This window comes from Camellia sinensis, unplaced genomic scaffold (assembly GCF_055761805.1).
Source record: "Camellia sinensis isolate YWXY unplaced genomic scaffold, ASM5576180v1 Unanchor11, whole genome shotgun sequence".
NCBI lineage: Eukaryota > Viridiplantae > Streptophyta > Magnoliopsida > Ericales > Theaceae > Camellia > Camellia sinensis.
The window spans coordinates 7,514,072-7,534,883 of NW_028128989.1; the positions used below are offsets into that span (position 1 = coordinate 7,514,072).

General features: G+C 37.4%; 1 protein-coding gene across 2 annotated transcripts; it reads left to right on the plus strand.

Annotated features, from left to right (window-relative positions):
- The first annotated feature begins 2,738 nt into the window (after window positions 1-2,738).
- LOC114299875 (ERAD-associated E3 ubiquitin-protein ligase HRD1B) lies at window positions 2,739-20,581 on the plus strand. Of its 2 annotated transcripts, none has more exons than XM_082911399.1 (8): window positions 2,739-3,068; window positions 3,347-3,885; window positions 10,039-10,215; window positions 11,422-11,571; window positions 11,667-11,863; window positions 12,793-12,949; window positions 14,603-14,879; window positions 20,032-20,581. In XM_082911399.1, the coding sequence occupies exons 2-8, from the start codon at window positions 3,353-3,355 to the stop codon at window positions 20,206-20,208; spliced, it is 1,668 nt and encodes a 555-aa protein (XP_082767525.1). In that variant the 5' UTR covers window positions 2,739-3,068; window positions 3,347-3,352; the 3' UTR covers window positions 20,209-20,581. The 2 variants fall into 2 exon arrangements, with proteins under 2 accessions (XP_082767525.1, XP_082767526.1); XM_082911400.1 differs by having other exon boundaries at window positions 12,799-12,949.
- Window positions 20,582-20,812: the final 231 nt, after the last annotated feature.

The following is a 20,812-nucleotide window of genomic DNA, read 5'->3' on the forward strand; positions in this document are numbered from 1 at the left end:
AGTAGTACTACACGTACAAGTAGACTTAAATTTTGATGGGTTTTTAAGATCTTATTATTTGGGGATTTATGAAAATAATCTCTGTGATTGAGTTTTGAAGAAGAGTTCCTGAGATAGCTTTTTTCTGGGTTTGAACTGTACGATTTTTTTGATTTTTCAGCATAGGTTTTATGGAGAAATTTGAAAGATTACTTATGATGTATGTTTGGGTTAAAATGTTTAAGGGTCTATATCTGTAATTGTTTGGTCTTTGGACTTTTATACATAAAGATTTTTTGTTGGTGACTTTTGGTGAAGTTACTGGACAGAGCCACACAAATTTCTCTGGATAGCTTCATATCTGCTTTTTTGTTTTTTTGTTCAATTTTCTCTGGTTTGATAAAAAACGTAAATTTTTTCTACACAATTTTCTCTGGATAGAGCGACACAAGGCCACACAAATTTTCTCTACACAAATTTTTTTTGGATAGAGCCATACAAAGTCACACAAATTTTCTCTAACACAATTTTCTCTGGATAGAGTCACACAAAGCCACACAAATTTTCTCTGGATAAAACTACACAAAGCCACATAAATTTTCTTTACACAATTTGCTGCCAATGTGAGTCACTAAAATCAGCATCTCCCTCAAACATTAAGGTGAAATCCACTTCTACAGTGAAGTAGAGGGACTAACCTACTATTTGTAGTTCTATTTAATAAGCCAACTATATTCTTAAGTTGATTCTTGTCTGCCTATGGCAACAGCAACTATTGCATCTGGTCATGCCCAGAGAAATTCTTTGGGTTGAGAGAATTTCTCTGGCTGGGAATTTTCTCTGGATTGTGGAGTCCAGAGAAATTCTCTGGGTGGGAGAATCTCTGAAAATGTATGTCTGAGAATTTCTTTGGGTTTGGGGAGTCCAGAGAAACAGAATCCCTTTTCTTTCCCTCCCCTCCTCACAGCAGCTTCCTCCATACCTTCTCCATTTCCTTCCCTTTTCTCCCCTTCCACCTAATTGGCAGTCATAGTTATATATATATATATATATATTCATAATTCCCAGAGAAATTTGAATTTTCTCTGGGTTGAATCCAGAGAAATTCTGAATTTCTCTGGATGAAATTTCTCTGGATCAATTTTCTCTGGACCAATTTTCTCTGGACTAATTTTCTTTGGACCAATTTTCTCTGGATCAACCTGAGGGACCTTAGACATTATGAAAATATTTGGTATCCTTTATGCTAGAAAATGTTAATACCAGGAACCTTAAAAAAAAAACCCCTTCTTCTTTAGAATGGATATTGTTTATTATTAAGATCTATATTAAGAATGGATATTGTTTATTATTAAGATCTGTATTAACAAAAATCTTTAAAAATGGTGAAAATTATAATAATAATAATAATAATAATAATAATAATAATAATAAAAAATTAATAAACATTAAAATTAGTGAAATGTGTTGCATCTTTATTTTATCTTTAAAATGTTTTTATGCTCCAACAACATTTGTCAATAATACTCCTAGCATAACTTATTTTATTATATGCACCATGTATATAATCAATATTTATATTTCTTAAGCCAAACATGTACCCTCCTAAATTATATATGTGCACCGTTTCATCCGCAAGAGAAATGACAATTGGTTGAGTTTGTAGCAAATCGAGAGTGACGGTGATGGGCAGAGAACACATTAATTTTGTAATTTTAAGAATAAAATTATTAATAAAAAATGATATGATATATAATATATAATGATTTATAATTTATAAGAATAATAAAATGTCAAATGGTATATAGATGAGTGACAATAAATGTTGAGTGAATATTCAGGGTTTTAATGTCATTAAAATGAATGAATAAATAAATTATATTAGATACATTTAAATATATTTAAGTTCCGTATGGAGACAAAGTAAACAAACAGCTTATTTATTATAAGTTATTACATCTTACTTATAACTTTTTATATATATTTTCGTAAAAAATTAACAAAATATTAAATAAATAAAACTCAACCAATCACTTAATAAATATAATCAATGTAGCGTTAGGTAAAACGGGATGAGAAAAACAAAACTCACACCTATCATACTTTTTTATCAAGTTTGAAAAAATTTGCACAAGACAAAAGATAAGATAATTATCATTCCTTTAGGAATGATAGTAGATTTAATCAAGTTCATAATGTTTATCCCTATCCATATCATATTATAAGAAGTCACATCATATAAATGGTTGGATTAGGAGAAAAATGAGTTAATTTTACTACTTTAAAAATTAGAATTTATATGAGTTATAATTATAATCTTTTAGTATTTTAATCTAATTATATTTTAAAAAAATTAAATTTTGTATCATAGATATAAATATATACTAAGGCCAAGTTTGGGAACACCCAAAAAAGTCAAAAAGCCAAAAAGTTACTCAAAAAGTTAAAAAATTATCACTATTCACCAAAAGTCAATAATTACGGCTGCACAACTCCCAATTCTAATTTTCTCTTACAAATCAATTTTTATAATTTTTTATTACACATTTTTCTATAAAAAGTCAAAAAGCTAACCCAAATATTCATATTTTCAACCTTAACTTTTTAATCTAAAAAGATAAAAAATACACTCATTTAGTCTTTCCAAACTTGACCTAAAGAATAATGGGCAACTCGGTTGACACTTTAGGAGGCCCGACGGACCGTTTGGGTTTGGTGAAATTATTTATTTGGTCATATCCGAGTACAAATGAGAGGCCGGACGGATTGGGGGAATACTTTCAACCAATTAAAATCACAAAGTATATAAATTTTCCTGATTTTGACACCTATTGTAAATCAGACACGTGGCAACCAAGCATTGGCAATTTATTCCACCGATGACGCGCATACTCTCTCTCTCACACGCACAAAAAACACACAAGCAGCGTGATATACTTGTTCGCACTTTGCACACGATTTTTTTTGTGTTTTCTTGTTTGGTTTTTGATTTTATTTTTGGGGATTTTGGGATTCTGGGATTCTTCTTCTTCAGCTGTCGAAGGTGAGAGTGATCGCCGACGAAATCCACAGACAGAGAGGCTCAATAGGTACTTTTCCCTATACATATACAAACCTCATCGCCTTACAGTTCTAGGGTTTTTTTTTTTTGATTCGATCATTCTATTATTCGATTTCTCCATAATTTGATTTTAATAATTTGAAATCTCATTACTTTCGTTGCAATTTTATTTTGTCAGTTGTTATCGATCTCATATATTCAGGTTGAATTTTTCTTATGCACACACACACATATATATATATATATATATATATATATTTGGGGAGAGTTGAATTGATTGATAAATTCGATGCAAAAAACGTACAGAGCAAAATGATGAGGCTGCAAACGTATGCGGGGCTTAGTCTGGTAGCCACACTGGTGGTTATTTATCATGCGTTTCACAGCAGAGGGCAGTTTTACCCTGCAATGGTTCATTTATCGTCCTCCAAGATCAGTCTGGTGCTTCTTCTCAATATGGGCCTTGTCTTTATGTGTATTTTGTGGCAATTCACCAAACGGCTCTTCCTTGGATCTCTCCGGGAAGCCGAGGTAGAGAGGCTGAATGAGCAATCATGGAGGGAAGTCATGGAAATACTCTTTGCAATCACCATCTTCCGCCAGGACTTTTCCGTCACATTTCTTGCTATGGTCACTGTTCTTTTGTTAATTAAGGCTTTGCATTGGTTGGCTCAAAAGAGAGTTGAGTACATCGAAACAACCCCGTCTGTTCCCATGTTGTCTCACATCCGAATCGTGTCATTTATGGGATTCCTTCTCTTTTTAGACAGCCTCTTTTTGTACAACTCTGTAAGCTATTTGATACAAACGCGGCAGGCTTCGGTTTCGCTCTTCTTTTCATTCGAGTAAGTCTTTGTCGTCACTTTACTTTTTAGTTTACTTGTCAATTTGATCACCAGAATTGGGTTTTTCCTGATTAGAGAGGAGGCATTTTCAAATATGGTTATATTTTGCATATACAATGTGAAGCTAAAGTTAACGCTAATATATACAATACATGTAAACTAGGTGGGATTGAGTGAATGAAATATCACATATCAGGGTTTCACCCCTTTTGTTGCTTTTTAATACAATTTCCTTTACTTGTCAAAACAAGAAAAAACAATCCATATTATGGTTGGAATGGCTATATAGACTATATTACTATTAATGTTTATATTGGCACATCACACAATGCTCTGAACATAAAAGACTTTGTGTGAGTTTGTGTGCGCACGCATGTGTGTATATATATATGTATGTATCTTTTTTTGAGCATGGTGCACATGGGTAGCACTGGTAAAAGGAAGCAATATATTTATATTTATGTAGTACAGGTATACATGCTTCACAACCGATCCACCTCCAAAGGTGTGGCAAACATAACGAGGTTAGCACTGAAGCTTGTTCATCAGATTTTTTAATAATGCAACATACTTTTTTAAAAGAAAAAGACAAAGAAAAAGAAAAGAAGAGAGAAGAAAAAAAGAAGAAGAAGAATGAAAACAAGAAAGAGAAACCAAGATACGAGTTAATAAGTCACCATATTCAGTTAAGGAAGTGATAATAATGCAACATACTTTTAATAAAGATATGAATTAACGAAGCTTGTTCATCAGATTTTTTAATAATGCAACATACTTTTTTTTGAAAGAAAAGAAGAAGAAGAAGAAGAAGAGGAAGAAGAACGAAAGCAAGAAAGAGAAACCAAGATACGAGTTAACAACTCACCATATTCCGTTAAGGAAGTGATAATTATAACCTTGATATTAGTCATATAAGCAAAGGCCTTAACAGATCAAGGTTACAAAGCAAGCTTTTAGGTTCAGAATCGCAAGGTAACTATGTTACATATTGAAAATAAGAAGTCCTATAGCATCATTGTGGATATCACTTCATACATAGACATGACATGTAGATACACATGCACACGTATCTAGCAAGGCAAATAGATACAAACATTCAAACAACCACTCAACACCCACGTTAATGGTACGTGTTGTAAGTATCCATTGAGTATCATATGCATATACAAACACATCCACGCAGACAACCAAAGTCAGATAAATTACTTACACGAAAATCACAAGAAAGAAGCACAGATACATAGACAAGTGCAGCAAGTCCCTGATAAGTTCCAAGTAAAAGGTGTAGATTGCCTTTTTTTCCCATTGTCCTTCCATAAGCATGTCACTGACGTAGAAAACATATTTTACAAATGTTGACACTGTTGTTGTTGCCAGTATCCTATACCTGATATACATTAACAAAAAATAATAATAGATAGGTATCAGAACCACCTATAAAAAACATGACTCCAAAGAATTTACCCAGGTGTACATTTGGAACAAATACTGAAACGTAAAACTTAAACAAGTAGGTTCTGTAAATGAACCTACTAAAAATAAAAATGAAAAGTTTCAATAAAATATGAACTTCAAAATCCTTGTAAGCATGTATACCTGTACTACATAAATATAAATATATTGCTTCCTTTTACCAGTGCTACCCATGTGCACCATGCTCAAATTACAATGCCATGCCATAAAAAAACGAAGAGGAAAAAGAAAAAAAATAAAATTGGGATATAGCATTATGTATATGCATGCATCATTGAGTGTGAAATTATCAACAATGTGCCTTTTTTGTTTTTAGCATTATAAGCATTTTTATTAAATAATAATCCATATTAGGTCCAAGTCAACTATTACCAGGAGCCATGAGGTGGTTAAAACCATGGTCAACTGAATGTCTGCATATAAAATGTTCGATGGACTGAAAAGAGTAAGTTATGTTGCATATATATCATAATATATATGTTCAATGAATGTTACACAGCAAATATCATAGGGATAATCTGCTTTACATTTATAGTTTTCATTATTTCTGAAATGGGAAAAGCAGTAGACCTCTCGAGACCCGGGCAATCAGGGGGTGTACAAGATAGACTGTCTGTTCAACTACAACCTTCGGAAAGCATTGGGAATCCGGATGTTTGCAGCGACAATGTATACATGGCTGACATCCCATGGTCGCAAAAGCCTCACGGAGACTGTATTTACCCAGCTTATTGCACGCAGGATGACAAACAAATTATCCAGCTTTGGGATTATTAGTGTAGTTAATTATTGTCTCGCATACATTTATAAACTGTATTTCATTACTGGGCCGCGCCTCAATTAATGATGGGCCTATGCCTAATGGGCCTCTAGTATCCACTTCTTTCATAGTTTAATGGGCCTATTTTAATTGTTCATGTTAAACATTATATGAGCCTTATTATTGTAATTGGTCCGTTGGTCTATCTACCAATTACAGCCCATTAAACATTAAACCTGCTCAGAAATCGAATTTATGAACAGACATTTATCTTGTACACCCCCTGATTGCCCGGTCTCAAGAGGTCTACTGCTTTGAACCACATGGGGTTCTTCAAAGTATCGCAAAAGACCCCTGACAGCGTCCTCTCTCTCCAATGGATGTGGTTCGACACATCTGTACGTATGGAATATCGAACAGCCGCATTGGAAGTGGAATATCTTCCTGCGTTGGGCCTTCTTCTTGGCATTACGATGCCTCTTCTTGATTGGGTCTGCCGAATAGGGGCTAATCGACTGTATAGAATTCTGCGTTTCTGATCGTCCACGCTTTGAGCCCGGCGTGTTCATGTTTTTCCAAAAACTCTTTGTAACTAGAATCGGCTCCGGGGTTGCATAATATAATACTTGGAATCCCACCCTTTATTTTCTTTGGGTGGACATATTTACAATTTGAAAAAAATTCCCGTTGCGTTCCAATAAACTCGCCCCAATTGTGGGGCCACATCATCGATTATGTTGTAGAAAGCGTCGTCCTTGTGGTCCCTCAAGTCGATGTGGCCAGAATAATAATTATGCTGTCCCAAAGATCGGGCCTAACATGTTTTCCCAATTCTAGATGGGCCTTCAATTATAATGCTCTTGGGCCTGTGCGGTTTTTGGGTTTCGTCTCTTATATTGTCTGCAACCCATTGCTGTATGGCTATTGGAACGATCCATACTGTGTCTGTAAATGGATGAACATACGACAATGGTGGATTAAATGAAATCCGGTCATAATTGGATGACAACTGGTCATAATTTAACCAGAAACATTTTGGATCGCCATTTCGTACCAATGCTAGTGCTTCGTCCTTGGTGCCGGTGGCAAGTGCGTCGCGATATATATTTTCTTTGTTACTCTGGTTAGCGCAGCGGCTCCTCTCACGGAATTCACCCCATTCCATGTAATCCCCGTGTTTGGAGATGTATTCCAGCATATTCTGTTGGTTGTAGGCCCCTTGTACATTCGGATGGAAATGACGACTACTTCGATCGTGAGTAACGTCGAAGAACTGTTCATTCTGTGTCTGAAAACGGTATGGGAATTGGACAAGGGCATGGAGATGTGGTTGCCCGTCCTCATGTAATTCATGTGCAACCCTCACATAATTTGGTGGCTTGGTTGTGAATAGTGCTCTAATTTTCTTTAACAATCTCTCTTTAGGTATAGAACATTGGGCATATGTGAGAAAGATGTTCTTGCTTTGAACTCTAAAACGACGTCGCATTGAGGCCATAACTCACTCTCAATGACGTCACTTACTCTCTCGGATGGCGCAAGTCACTCTTTAGAAACTTTACTGGTGTAAGAGAGTGAGGGAATGAGTTATATAGGTGCCCAGGAGCGTCCCACTAATATTACCTGGGACACTCCCCCGCGCCATGTGTCGTCCCCGATTGGTGCTCCATTCCGCATTTTGTGGTGTGTTGTCGGCTAGTGTCTCTGCTCCGCGCCCAGATCTGCGGTCAGGATTAAAAATCTAAAAAGACAAGCGCAAGCGGGAATTTATTATATAAGCCAAAATAATTGGGGAGTTTGAATTATTTTGGAAATGGATCGCGAAGATCTATGCCAATTTAGGCGGTTGATTTTAAAATACAAGCCGGATCTATTGCTGGTGCACTGGTCCTTGTTAGTCATCGGCGAAAACAATGCCGAAAAGTTAATCTGGCTCATCAACGCCTGTCAGTGGCAACAAGATGCTCTATTCGCCGGTATGAAAGTGGTTTCCGAACTAGAAACCCAAGCGACGTCAGACACATATTCCGTCGCTGATTATTATTACGTCACGGCGTCTGAAACAGATGTCCCTGTGTGGTCTAGAACTGGATTTGGGTGTAATAAAAAAAAATTGTAAATTATTATTTTTTTCATAATTTGTGTTGCTGTAGAATATGTAATAAAATTATTTTATAAACTGTATTTCATTACTGGGCTGCGCCTCAATTAATGATGGGCCTATGTCTAATGGGCCTCTAGTATCCAATTCTTTCATAGTTTAATGGGCCTATTTTAATTGTTCATGTTAAACATTATATGAGCCTTATTATTGTAATTGGTCCGTTGGTCCATCTACCAATTACAACCCATTAAACATTAAACCTGCTCAGAAATCGAATTTATAAAGACAATATAAATTTCATAAAATTGCATTTTATTTAATCATAAAAATGTACATAAATATTTTCCCATCGCTAGTCTTTTACATAATATGAAATTTTGTCAAGTACATTGGTCAGTGCGAGACAATAATTAACTACACTAATAATCCCAAAGTTGGATAATTTGTTCGTCATCCTGCGTGCAATAAACTGGGTAAATACAGTCTCCGTGAGGCTTCTGCGACCATGGGATGTCAGCCATGTATACATTGTCGCTGCAAACGTCCGGATTCCCAATGCTTTCCGGAGGTTGTAGTTGAACAGGCATTCTATCTTGTACACCCCTGATTGCCCGGTTTCGAGGGGTCTACTACTTTGAACCACATCGGGTTCTTCAAAGTATCGCAAAAGACTCCTGACAGCGTCCTCTCTCTCCAATGGATGTGGTTCAACACATCCGTTCGTATGGAATATCGAACAGCCGCATTGGAAGTGGAATATCTTCCTGCGTTGGGCCTTTTTCTTGGCATTACGATGCCTCTTCTTGATTGGGTCTGCCGAACATGGGCTGATCGACTGTATAGAATTCTGCGTTTCTGATCGTCCACGCTTTGAGCCCGGCGTGTTCATGTTTTTCCAAAAACTCTCTGTAACGTTTCAGTATTTGTTACAGAACCATTCATTCTGCGTCTGAAAACGGTATGGGAATTAGACAAGGGCATGGAGATGTGGTTGCCCGTCCTCATGTAATTCATGTGCAACCCTCACATAATTTGATGGCCTGGTTGTGAACAACGCTCTAATTTTCTCTAACAATTTCTCTTTAGGTATAGAACATTGGGCATATGTGAGGAAGATGTTCTTGCTTTGAACTCGAAAACGACGTCGCATTGAGGCCATAACTCACTCTCAATGACGTCACTTACTCTCTCGGAAGTATAAATGTAAAGCAAATTATCCCTAGGATATTTGCTATGTAACATTCATTGAACATATCTATTATGATATATATGCTACATAACTTACTCTTTTCAGTCCATCGAACATTTTATATGTAGACATTCAGTTGACCATGGTTTTAACCACCTCATGGCTCCGGGTAATAGTTGACTTGGACCTAATATGGATTATTATTTAATAAAAATGCTTATAATGCTGAAAACAAATAAGGCACATTGTTGATAATTTCACACTCAATGATGCGTGCATATACATAATGCTATATCCCAATTTTATTTTTTTTCTTTTTCCTCTTCGTTTTTTTATGACATGGCATTGTAATTTGAGCATGGTGCACATGGGTAGCACTCGTAAAAGGAAGCAATATATTTATATTTATGTAGTACAGGTATACATGCTTACAAGGATTTTGAAGTTCATATTTTATTGAAGCTTTTCATTTTTATTTTTGGTAGGTTCATTTATAGAACCTACTTGTTTAAGTTTTACGTTTCAGTATTTGTTCCAAATGTACTCCTGGGTAAATTCTTTGGAGTCATGTTTTTTATAGGTGGTTCTGATACCTATCTATTATTATTTTTTGTTAATGTATATCAGGTATATGATACTGGCAACAACGACAGTGTCAACATTTGTAAAATATGTTTTCTACGTCAGCGACATGCTTATGGAAGGACAATGGGAAAAAAAGGCAGTCTACACCTTTTACTTGGAACTTATCAGGGACTTGCTGCACTTGTCTATGTATCTGTGCTTCTTTCTTGTGATTTTCGTGTAAGTAATTTATCTGACTTTGGTTGTCTGCGTGGATGTATTTGTATATGCATATGATACTCAATGGATACTTACAACACGCACCATTAACGTGGGTGTTGAGTGGTTGTTTGAATGTTTGTATCTATTTGCCTTGCTAGATACGTGTGCATGTGTATCTACATGTCATGTCTATGTATGAAGTGATATCCACAATGATGCTATAGGACTTCTTATTTTCAATATGTAACATAGTTACCTTGTGATTCTGAACCTAAAATCTTGCTTTGTAACCTTGGTCTGTTAAGGCCTTTGCTTATATGACTAATATCAAGGTTATAATTATCACTTCCTTAACGGAATATGGTGAGTTGTTAACTCGTATCTTGGTTTCTCTTTCTTGCTTTCGTTCTTCTTCTTCCTCTTCTTCTTCTTTTTTTCTTTCAAAAAAAAGTATGTTGCATTATTAAAAAATCTGATGAACAAGCTTCATTAATTCATATCTTTATTAAAAGTATGTTGCATTATTATCAATTCCTTAACTGAATATGGTGACTTATTAACTCGTATCTTGGTTTCTCTTTCTTGTTTTCATTCTTCTTCTTCTTTTTTTCTTCTCTCTTCTTTTCTTTTTCTTTGTCTTTTTCTTTTAAAAAAGTATGTTGCATTATTAAAAAATCTGATGAACAAGCTTCAGTGCTAACCTCGTTATGTTTGCCACACCTTTGAAGGTGGATCGGTTGTGAAGCAGATCTTTAATTTTGCATCTGCTAGCAAATTGGCATCTTGTTTATCCTAGAAGTGAGTGCCTTTGCTTCTAGTGAGCACACCAACAAGAATACTATTGTCATAAGGATTTCTAGATATCTAGTAAAGCTCCATATATGTATACATATTTTCAAAGTGCGTTTTTGAAAAACTCTTGACCATGTTTAAATACATTACTGACATGGTTATGTAGCCTCTTCCCCCCCTTCCCGCCTTCTCTGTTTCCTGATTAAAAATAACAATTTATCACAATGTTTGCTTTCCTTTCTACCTGCTGACAGTCCTGAGAAATTTCTGTCTGCGCTCTTTTACCATGAAATGACTATTTTTTAACAATGTTTCTTTTCCACTTCTTTTTTTTTCCTCCCTTCTATTGGGTCATGTCCCATTTAGGAGGTTTTTTATTAGTTTTTCTATTCCACCCATGGAATGATGTTTACTTGTGTTGTATTTCCCCAGGAACTATGGTGTGCCTCTGCACTTGATTCGGGAGCTCTATGAGACATTTCGTAACTTTAAGGTTCGGGTTAATGATTACATTCGTTATCGGAAGATCACTTCGAATATGAATGATCGTTTTCCAGATGCAACACCTGAAGAGCTCAATGCGTGAGTTGTCCCCTTGATTCAGTACATTGAACGTATGTCTTCTTATTAAATACTCTGATGTATAGTAACATGATTTGTTGCTGATGCTTATGCAGAAGTGATGCAACCTGCATCATTTGTCGTGAGGAGATGACTACAGCCAAGAGACTAAGTTGTGGCCATCTGTTTCATGTGCACTGCCTCCGGTCATGGTTAGAGCGACAACACACATGTCCTACTTGCAGAGCCCTTGTTTCACCACCTGAAAATGGGACTAGTACTTCTGGATCACGGGCAGATGCTCACCAACAAGGTAATCATATCTTTTGTTTTTTGTTTATGTTGAACAGCCCTTTTTTATGTTGAACAGCCCTTGATACTTGTCCATAGTAATGAACTCAATTTTGTTGATTGAAAATTGTGAAACTTGATGTTTGACCTTAGATGAGAACTTCAATTTGAGGGGTTTGCAATAAATAAATAAAATAAATAAAAAACTGCGCAATATGGTCCCTCCAAATTACTTTTGTCGTGTTCTCATTAAATAAAAGTTTCTTCAGCGCTTATCAGAGTCATGTAAAACGTGTCCAAATATTCTATGGGATTATTCACTGGAAAGTCTTGAGGACTTTCCTTTCCAACTGACCAAAGTATTCGGCATTATGTATGGCAGCTTCCTTAAAGAAAACAGAAAAAGAAAATAAGCTATATAGCAATCAGTAATGTGCAAATTGTATGGATGCAGGAAGATTTATGTTAATATACACTTTTTTCGTTTATTTATTTAAATGTTTTGCTCTTACGTTTTTAAGCTTAGTAGCATCCACAACAGACACAGGCAGCAGATAGTAGCATGGCTTTGCTTATTTCTTGCTAGCAGAAACATCAATGTGATTAGATGGTATTTTGTGATCTTAGATCCCTTAGTTTTTGTGGAAATGTAAAATTTTCTTCCATCTAAATGATATTGCATACTGAGGTGTTATTGGTCATTCTAAAATAATCCAGCTATATCTTTATTTTTTGGGCATAGTTTAATTCTTAAGCTTGATTATGGTATGTGCCATAGTTTGTTTGTTTGTTTGTTTGTTTTTTTTTTTGAACTAGGTATGTGCCATAGTTTGATCACACTTTCTGTACGTGCAACTTAAGAAGAGGCTCATATAATGGTTTTGAGATAAATTGATGAATCTAGCTTCATGTATGTTGAAAATGGTGGCTAACTCTTTTAGTTGGGTTCAGGAACAGGCACAGCAAGTACACCTTCTCAGAATCCAACTGGAGATGATGTAGCAAATAACACTATCAGCCAGCATCAGACCAGACTCCAAGCTGCTGCTGCCGCGGCCTCAATATATGAGAGATCTTTTGTTTATCCTTCAGCAAATACATTAGTGTGGTATACAATTCTTTTCACTGTTATAGTGATGTCTTTTACTTCCTGATGCATTTACATTGTTGCTACTCCCATTGCCATTATTGTTGGTCTTGTCCTGCAAATGAAAAAAAAAAAGAAAAAAATGCATTACATGGGGCTTTTGCCTACTAAAGTTCAAAAAGTTGGTAGGCATACTTTATTTGATATGATGCTTCAACTCATCTGACAAAATACTTGATTATTCCTTCTTTTTTGACATTTTTTTTTTCTTAATTAACTATACTCATCTTAGATTTTTTAATATAAGTTATCTCGGCCAGCAAGCTAGAGTTCTAATGGAGAGGAGAGTCGTCTTGGCATGTCCTGCAACTCAATGCAAGCCCTAGGGCAATCAAGCGCCCCAAGTTTAAGAGGCCGGGGACTCTGTTGTCCTCTATCCTGAACCTGAGTAGAATCAATCACTTGTCTTTCCCATTACCTTCCTTAGCATTTATGCTTCAACATTTATTCATCAATAAGGTATCTATATCACATTAAAAAAACTCCCAATCACGGATCGAAATTTTGTTTCAATTAGCTTGGAAACAAAATCATCTTGGAAACACAAGGGGAATGACAAGAATTTTGGAAATGTATGAAAATGTTAGGAATAAAAAACTAAAACCCATATAATGTTAATACATTCTCAACTATTAAATAATTGAACATGTTGAGGTATATGAATATTTGATTAACAAAATGTTTAAAAACTTAATTAGGAAAGGGATTGCCATTGTAAGAAAATTGTGAATTTCTAGTTGTAGTAGGGATAGAAAAAGAAAAGAAAGAAAAGATACCACTGTCAGTGACAGTCTTTATTAAAAAATGCACTTTGCAATTACAAATATAGAGAATAGGTGACTTAATCATGCTTGTTTTATCTCTCTCTCTCTCTCTCTCTCTCTCTCTCTCTCTCTCTCGTTTTTCTTTCAAATTTCACAGATTCTTTAATATTCTATTCTCATAGCTTGTTTTCTATAGGTTTGAGAGAGAGAGAGCAAGAGAGCATTCTATCTAAGCTTCTTTCCTGTGCATTAGCTTTCCCCCATCGTTGATGGTTCAGTGACTAAGGAGTCAGACCAGTTTTCAATGGGTTACTCATTTTTGGGAGTGAGAATTTTGTCTAGGATTGGTTTGCCTAATACACTTGCATCCTTGATACGTGGATGGAGTAGCACTTCTTTTCTTTTCTGGATTTTTGGATCTAGGTGGGTTGCAAGGAACTACTTCTGTTACATAAATTTTGGCCAGTTGGTCCACAGAGTGCTGCTTGCTCTTGCTCCATGTCAGCATGGGTTAAAAGAGATGAAAACTCATGATTCTGGTGGGGTACAAAATCTGTCACTTAAAGGAGTAATGTGACTAACAATGCAATAATTTGACATGATTTGCCTAGATCTTTGGTTTTTATGTTTTGGTTCCTTTTCTTCACTGTTATATATATGGATGAACCACTTATTGGTGCAAGTTGTGAACACTTCAATAAAGATTTTGAAAAATCCAGAAATGCTACATTTCATAGCTGTGGCCTGTGGTGAGACATGTGTCTGGTATTCATAACTGTTTTACACTACAAAACAGTCATTATGTATAACACAAAAGCGTGAGGTTAACAAAATTATTCTTTGAGTGCAGGTCCCCTGGATATGCTTTACTTCCCCAAGCACAGGGGCCACTGGCAGACACTATTAACACGGACTCTAGTGGAGAACAATCTTCGACTAGTCAATCGCAACAGCATCCGATTGCAATCCCTGGTGGGCCTGCCAACTTGCCCTTTCCTCACTCTGGTTTTGTCAATTTTCTTGCTCCTGGTACAGATGTGAACTATGGAGAGAGATTTGGCAGCAATCTAAATACACCAGACTCTCAATTAGAGGCCCAGGAAAAAATTCTTCAGAACCAGATTAAGGTATGGTACATTATGTTCTGATCTTGTATCATTTTCCCTCTGTTATGAAATGATTCATCCTATATCTCTTTTATGTTTTTATCCTTTATTTGACTGCTTTGACATCATGATTTATTCCTAGAGTTTCCATAATCACCGTTTGCTTAGCTCAAGATTTTATAACCTCCCTCTATATCACTAATCGATTACCTGTTACTCGTGAAAAAATGAATTGGTTACTTGTTCCCTGTATAATTTATTGGTGAGACATTTCCTATTGTAAAATGTATGTATTATTGATTGTTATTTGATTGATGTATATTATTACAAATCAGAGTGGCTCATTATATAGGAGAGGGTTTGGGTAGTAGGTGAGGAGTAGGTGAGGGTAAATTGGTGGTAGGTGTAGTAGGTGTGGTAGTAGGTGGTGGTAGGTGTAGGTAAATTCTAACAGCCCCCCGCAAACTCAAGGAGGATAGAAACTAACCAACTTGAGTTTGGAGAGAGGAGTAAAACAAGAAAATACATAAAAATAAAAAAAAGATAGGAGACACTGTATGGTCGTGTCAGACCGTTGGTGATGGCACTGTATGGTGGTGTCATAACGTTGTAGAGGACACTGTATGGTGGTGCCAGACCGATGTAGAAGACAGTTTATGGGGTCATGTCGGACCGTTGTAGCAGACAATGCTGTGACAGTTGTTGTGACAGTTTACGGAGTCTTGTTGGACCCTTGTAGAAACTAACCGGAATCAAGGTCGGGACAGTTTACAGAGTCTTGTCGGACCCATAAAGGAGCTAACCGGAATCAATGTCGGGACAGCTTACAGAGTCTTGTCGGACCCTTGTAGAAATTAACCGGAAACAATGTCGGGACAGTTTACAGAGTCTTGTCGGACCCTTGTAGAAACTAACCGGAATCTATGTCGGGACAGTTTACAGAGTCTTGTCGGACTCTTGTAGAAACTAACCGGAATCTATGTCGGGACAGTTTACAGAGTCTTGTCGGACCCTTAAAAAAGTCGCACCCTCAAAAGGTGTGCCCAATTTTGTCAAAAGGCGTGCCATCAAAAGGCGTGCCCAATTCATCAAAAGGCGTGCCGGACATGATGGCGAGGCACGTGGGCGCCTTGGCTGGCGTGCCCGTTTGTCGTCTGGCGGCAAGTGGTGCGCGATACGCGTGGCTGCCTCGGCTATTTAACCAAGACGAAGGCTGAGGCTGAGGCATACCATTCTGAAACCTCTGAATTTTGGCAGTCTGAAACACTCTGTAAACCCTGCGCTGAAACACTGAGCAACCCAAAAACATGGCCTCTTCTTCCCGTCCAGCTACCCAGAACCTGCTCACGCTCTTTCCAGAACTGAACGAGTCCACAAGAGAAATAACTGGTGCGGTGGCCAGTGAATCTCAACCAAACACCTCTGGTTTTGCTCCATTGAACTTTCCGATGCGGTCGGTGGAGCAAAAAATGGCGGTGCAGTCGGATGTGGAGGCCAATCAGTATACGCTGAAGGCATGTGTGGAAAGCATGACGGCGGTCACAAATTTGTCGAACCGGCTGCAGAGTAGAACAAATGAGGTGCAGCATGTAAACTCCCAGCTGGCTCTGCTCCAACGCATGTATAAGGATGTGCGAGCAGAGATAAGCGTGCTAAGGGCAGAAAACAAGGAGCTGAAGCGGAAGGCCACCGTGATGTTCCGATTTGGAGGTCCTCCATATGCTGCAGTGGAGGAGTATGGGGGAGTGAACGTGCTCGGTGGCGTAGAAAACACGGAGGCAGCACCGTCTAGGGCCGCGCAGGACGGAGTCAAGAAAAAGAGACCGGCGGAATAGGCGAAGAAGTGAGGTCGATTGGTGGCCGGCTGCAGAAAAGAAAACAAAGCTGTTGGTTTTGGTTTGTGTGTTTTTTTTTTTTTTTTTTTTTTTTTTTTTTTGTGTAAAATGGTGATCGGGGTGAACCCCGACATGAATAAAATAAAGTTGGTGTGCAGTTCTTCCGCTTCTTCATTCGTCCTTTTTTGTTTTTTTTTTTTTTGGAATAAAAAAAAATATATATATATATATATATTCAATAGACTCTAGTGGAAGAAATGATGGATTTGGGCAATAGCACATTGTGGGAGATGTGGAGTCTGACAAATAAAGGAGGTTTGGTTGTAAAGTAAGGAAAACGTGGGTGGAAAAGGGGAGTCTGACAAATAAAAGAGGTTTTGTTTATTCTATAGACTCTAATAAACAAAGAGAGAGAGAGTAAAAGAAAAGAAAGATAAGGGAAGCATCAGTGTAGGAGAGAGAAAACAAAAAAAAAACAACACACATGGGCATGTCTCAGGATGGATTCCCCAACAAATCTACTATTAATCTGTTGATCCACAAAGTATGGCCAACAAATCAGAGGCACTCCCTCGAACACACTCTCCAGTGGCGAGTTCTGGTCATCACGGTAGCCGACGCAAGAGAGGAGAAGGATGAGAGTGAACATAAGAGGTCGAGGGAATTGGTATTTTGGTAAGACGATTTCGGAAGCAAAACCGGCTACGACTCGGCCGAGATAATTCCATATGCGGACGAGAGAGATGAATGTGCTGATGCGCCGAGTTGGGTAGCTGAGAGAAGTGCCGATCTGGCCCAGGTTGTCTATGGCGGTTAAAGTCCCTCCGACGCCGCAGGTTGTGGCGACGAAGAGGACCAGCATGTCGATGCTGAACAGCGCTTGGAGGATCGTGTAGTCCTCGCCTCTGTCGGGTGGCCGGAAATGGTGTTGGGCCGACTGGGGGAGGGTGAATGTTGGATTTTTTTATACAATGGGTAGATACGGATTAGGAGGAGAGAGAAATGTGGAGGGTGAATGTGGATTTGCAGGGTGTTGGGAAGGAGGTGGCTCTCAGTTGATGAGGGAAGCGAGGCAGTTGAATTGGTTGAGATCCGGCGGGCGGTCAAGGCAAGGTTGCCGCCCACTGGAAGGCGAAGAACACCAAGATCTTTAACCTTGCTCTGATACCATGTAAAATGTATGTATTATTGATTGTTATTTGATTGATGTATATTATTACAAATCAGAGTGGCTCATTATATAGGAGAGGGTTTGGGTAGTAGGTGAGGAGTAGGTGAGGGTAAATTGGTGGTAGGTGTAGTAGGTGTGGTAGTAGGTGGTGGTAGGTGTAGGTAAATTCTAACACCTATTTTTGTGCTGTGTTGGATAATAAATTCTGGGGTTTTCTGGTTTGTGAATGTATGTATAAAAGCATCTATGTTTCCATGCATTATACATATATATGGAGAGAGGGAGGGAGGGAGGTTTTCTATTTTTTATGTGTGACATGTACCTATCACTTTCCTTTCTTCTTTTTGTTTTTATTTTTATTTTAAATAATTGAAATGTACCTACCAACTTTTTCTTTGTTAGTGACAATGTGAAAACTGACAACTTGGAGTGGAAATATTTTGTGGCAACTGACGAGACTTGTTGAATATAAAATCTACAAATAAATTCAACGTGGTTTAAGATATGAATGAATTATTTTGCTGCCATAATAGTTGAACGAGGAAGTGGATATGTTTTCTCAAGAATATGAGTTGATGCATGTTCTTTTTTGTTTTTCCCCTAATTTTTCCCTTTACATGATTGTTTTACCTACTGAATTTTATTTCTGATGAATTACTTCTTGGGAAAATGGTAGCCCAACTGTACCAGATCTGCCTTGCAAAACATTGCTGTGTTATCTGCTTAAAGATGGACTCCATCATCGATGAGCCCTGCCCTGCACCACACTCTCCTGAAAGCCCACTGTAACAAGAAAGGATATAATGGTAACAAGAAAGGACATGATGGATTCTTGTCTCAGCTGTCAATTCAACTATAGCGTACCCGTCAAAATATAAATCCAAATCCACTATCTCCACCTGTAGCCAAAGGCCATCCTTTGCATCAAGCACAACAAGAATTCCCAATTCACATGATCATGTCTTTTCAATATCCAACTTACAGTGCCCTGTTTCGCCACTTCTCAATTTAGAGTCAACACATTTATTGACCACAGTAACTGTATTCAAGATTTGTCTACCTCAACAAAAGTATTCTGAGAATCTGAAACCACCACATTCAACACCTGTTTTCAATCTAGAAATCGACACCTTTGCCCACGACTTATATGCATGCAACAACAGCAACACCAAGCAAACTAATAGGCTGAAAATCATTGATGTCTTCCGCACATCTTTTCTTTGGAATTAGAACTACAAATGATGCATTTTAGACATTCTTAAACAACACAAGCTCATCGAATAATGTCATCGTACCCAACACCTCTTTCAGCACACTCCAATACTATTGAAAGAATGATAGAATCATCCTATCAGGCCCTGGCTGAAGCCAAAGCGATGTAAATTTCTGCTTCCAACTAATTCCTCCATCTTTGCAATTCTTCTCCTTCCTCCTTCCCCTCTCCTTATCAAGAAGGTTGCTAACAGCCTTTGTAATCCAATCTCCGAATCTCCTCAAGCACCCTTGCTTTCTGCTCCTTTAAGCAGCCAAATTCCTCCACATTCCATGTCTTCAAGTCCTCCCAGCGGTAGCTAGGGTTCTCCACTAATTTATAACCCCTACTCCGATCAACCACGTTATACCAGAAACCGTCTATGTGCAACCACCTTTTTTTTAAATTGGATTGGTGCCCTACCTATAGTAATGCCACTACTGTCAAGCAGAAGGGGCACATGGTCTGACACCGGCCATAGCAATGGATGCCAGATGACATTAGAAAAATGCTCCTCCCGTCCCATCGACACAAAAAGCTATCAATCTCAGATAATTTTTTTCCACATGTACTTGCTATTTAGTGAACACATGTATGCACTCATAAAAATATCTGCATATGTTTGTCTATGTGTCCTCTATATTCTAAGAAACAAATGTTCTCATTCCCCTGTTTAATATTCTAGGGATGTGATCTTTATAAATATCAGATTTGGTTAGGGTTCCACTAAATTGTATATAATGACAATTGTTTGAGTTTTATTTACTTATTTATTTATTTACTTTGTGCAGTGAATGGTGTGCCTTTCTATCCATGCTCTTTTTTTTCTCATCTCAACCAGGCAAAAAAAGCCAAATAACTTGATTTTGTTTTTCTATGTTGACCTGACCACTTTCTCCCATTTATTTACAATAGATGTTGCAAAGCCAGCTCCACCTTGTACAAAATTCAAGAGCTGAGAAAAGCATGGACACAACTGTGACAGCATCTTCTGACTACAAAGGAAAGGCAGTTGCATCATCATCTTCATCTTCATCGTGTGTTTCGGATTGTGGTCGACATGGAGAGAGTGAAGAAACAGAGAAGAGGTAACCGGCCTTGCGCAAACGTGAACCTATATTACAAGGGGCTAGAGGCTGTGAATATAGGAAAAGACAAAAGTGGTGGCGGCACAGCATTTCCGTGTCTGCAAGTCATTTTGAGGTAGTTTTAAGAGCTCTGGAAATGTTGTACTTGAGTAACCTGCTCATTTAAAATTTTCTAGGTCTATAGCAAACAATGCCCCTTGTAAAGGACATTCTATGTAAGTGTGCATGTTTAGTATAGACTCACACACCCTTTCTGTGCTTTCATCTTTTATTTTCTTCCCAGTTTTCCTTTTTATAGTTGGCCATGACTCTGTAATATGCCATTTTCCTTCAAGCTATTTTTTGTGTCAAGAATATGGGGTATATTTGGAATATTAGGCCAAGTTTGGGAAGACTAAATAAGTGTACTTTTTGACTTTTTATAAAATATGGGTTAGATTTGGATTGGGTTTGAAGTGATGTGTTAGAGAGGTGATGTGACTTAAATAGGATAGTGACTTTTTGACTTTTTGAATTTTTTAGAGAATGCCAAACTTGGCCTTAGTCTTTTTGGAGTCAGTCTTTTTTCTTTTTTTGTCCTTTGATCTTCTAGGTTTAATTTATATCCA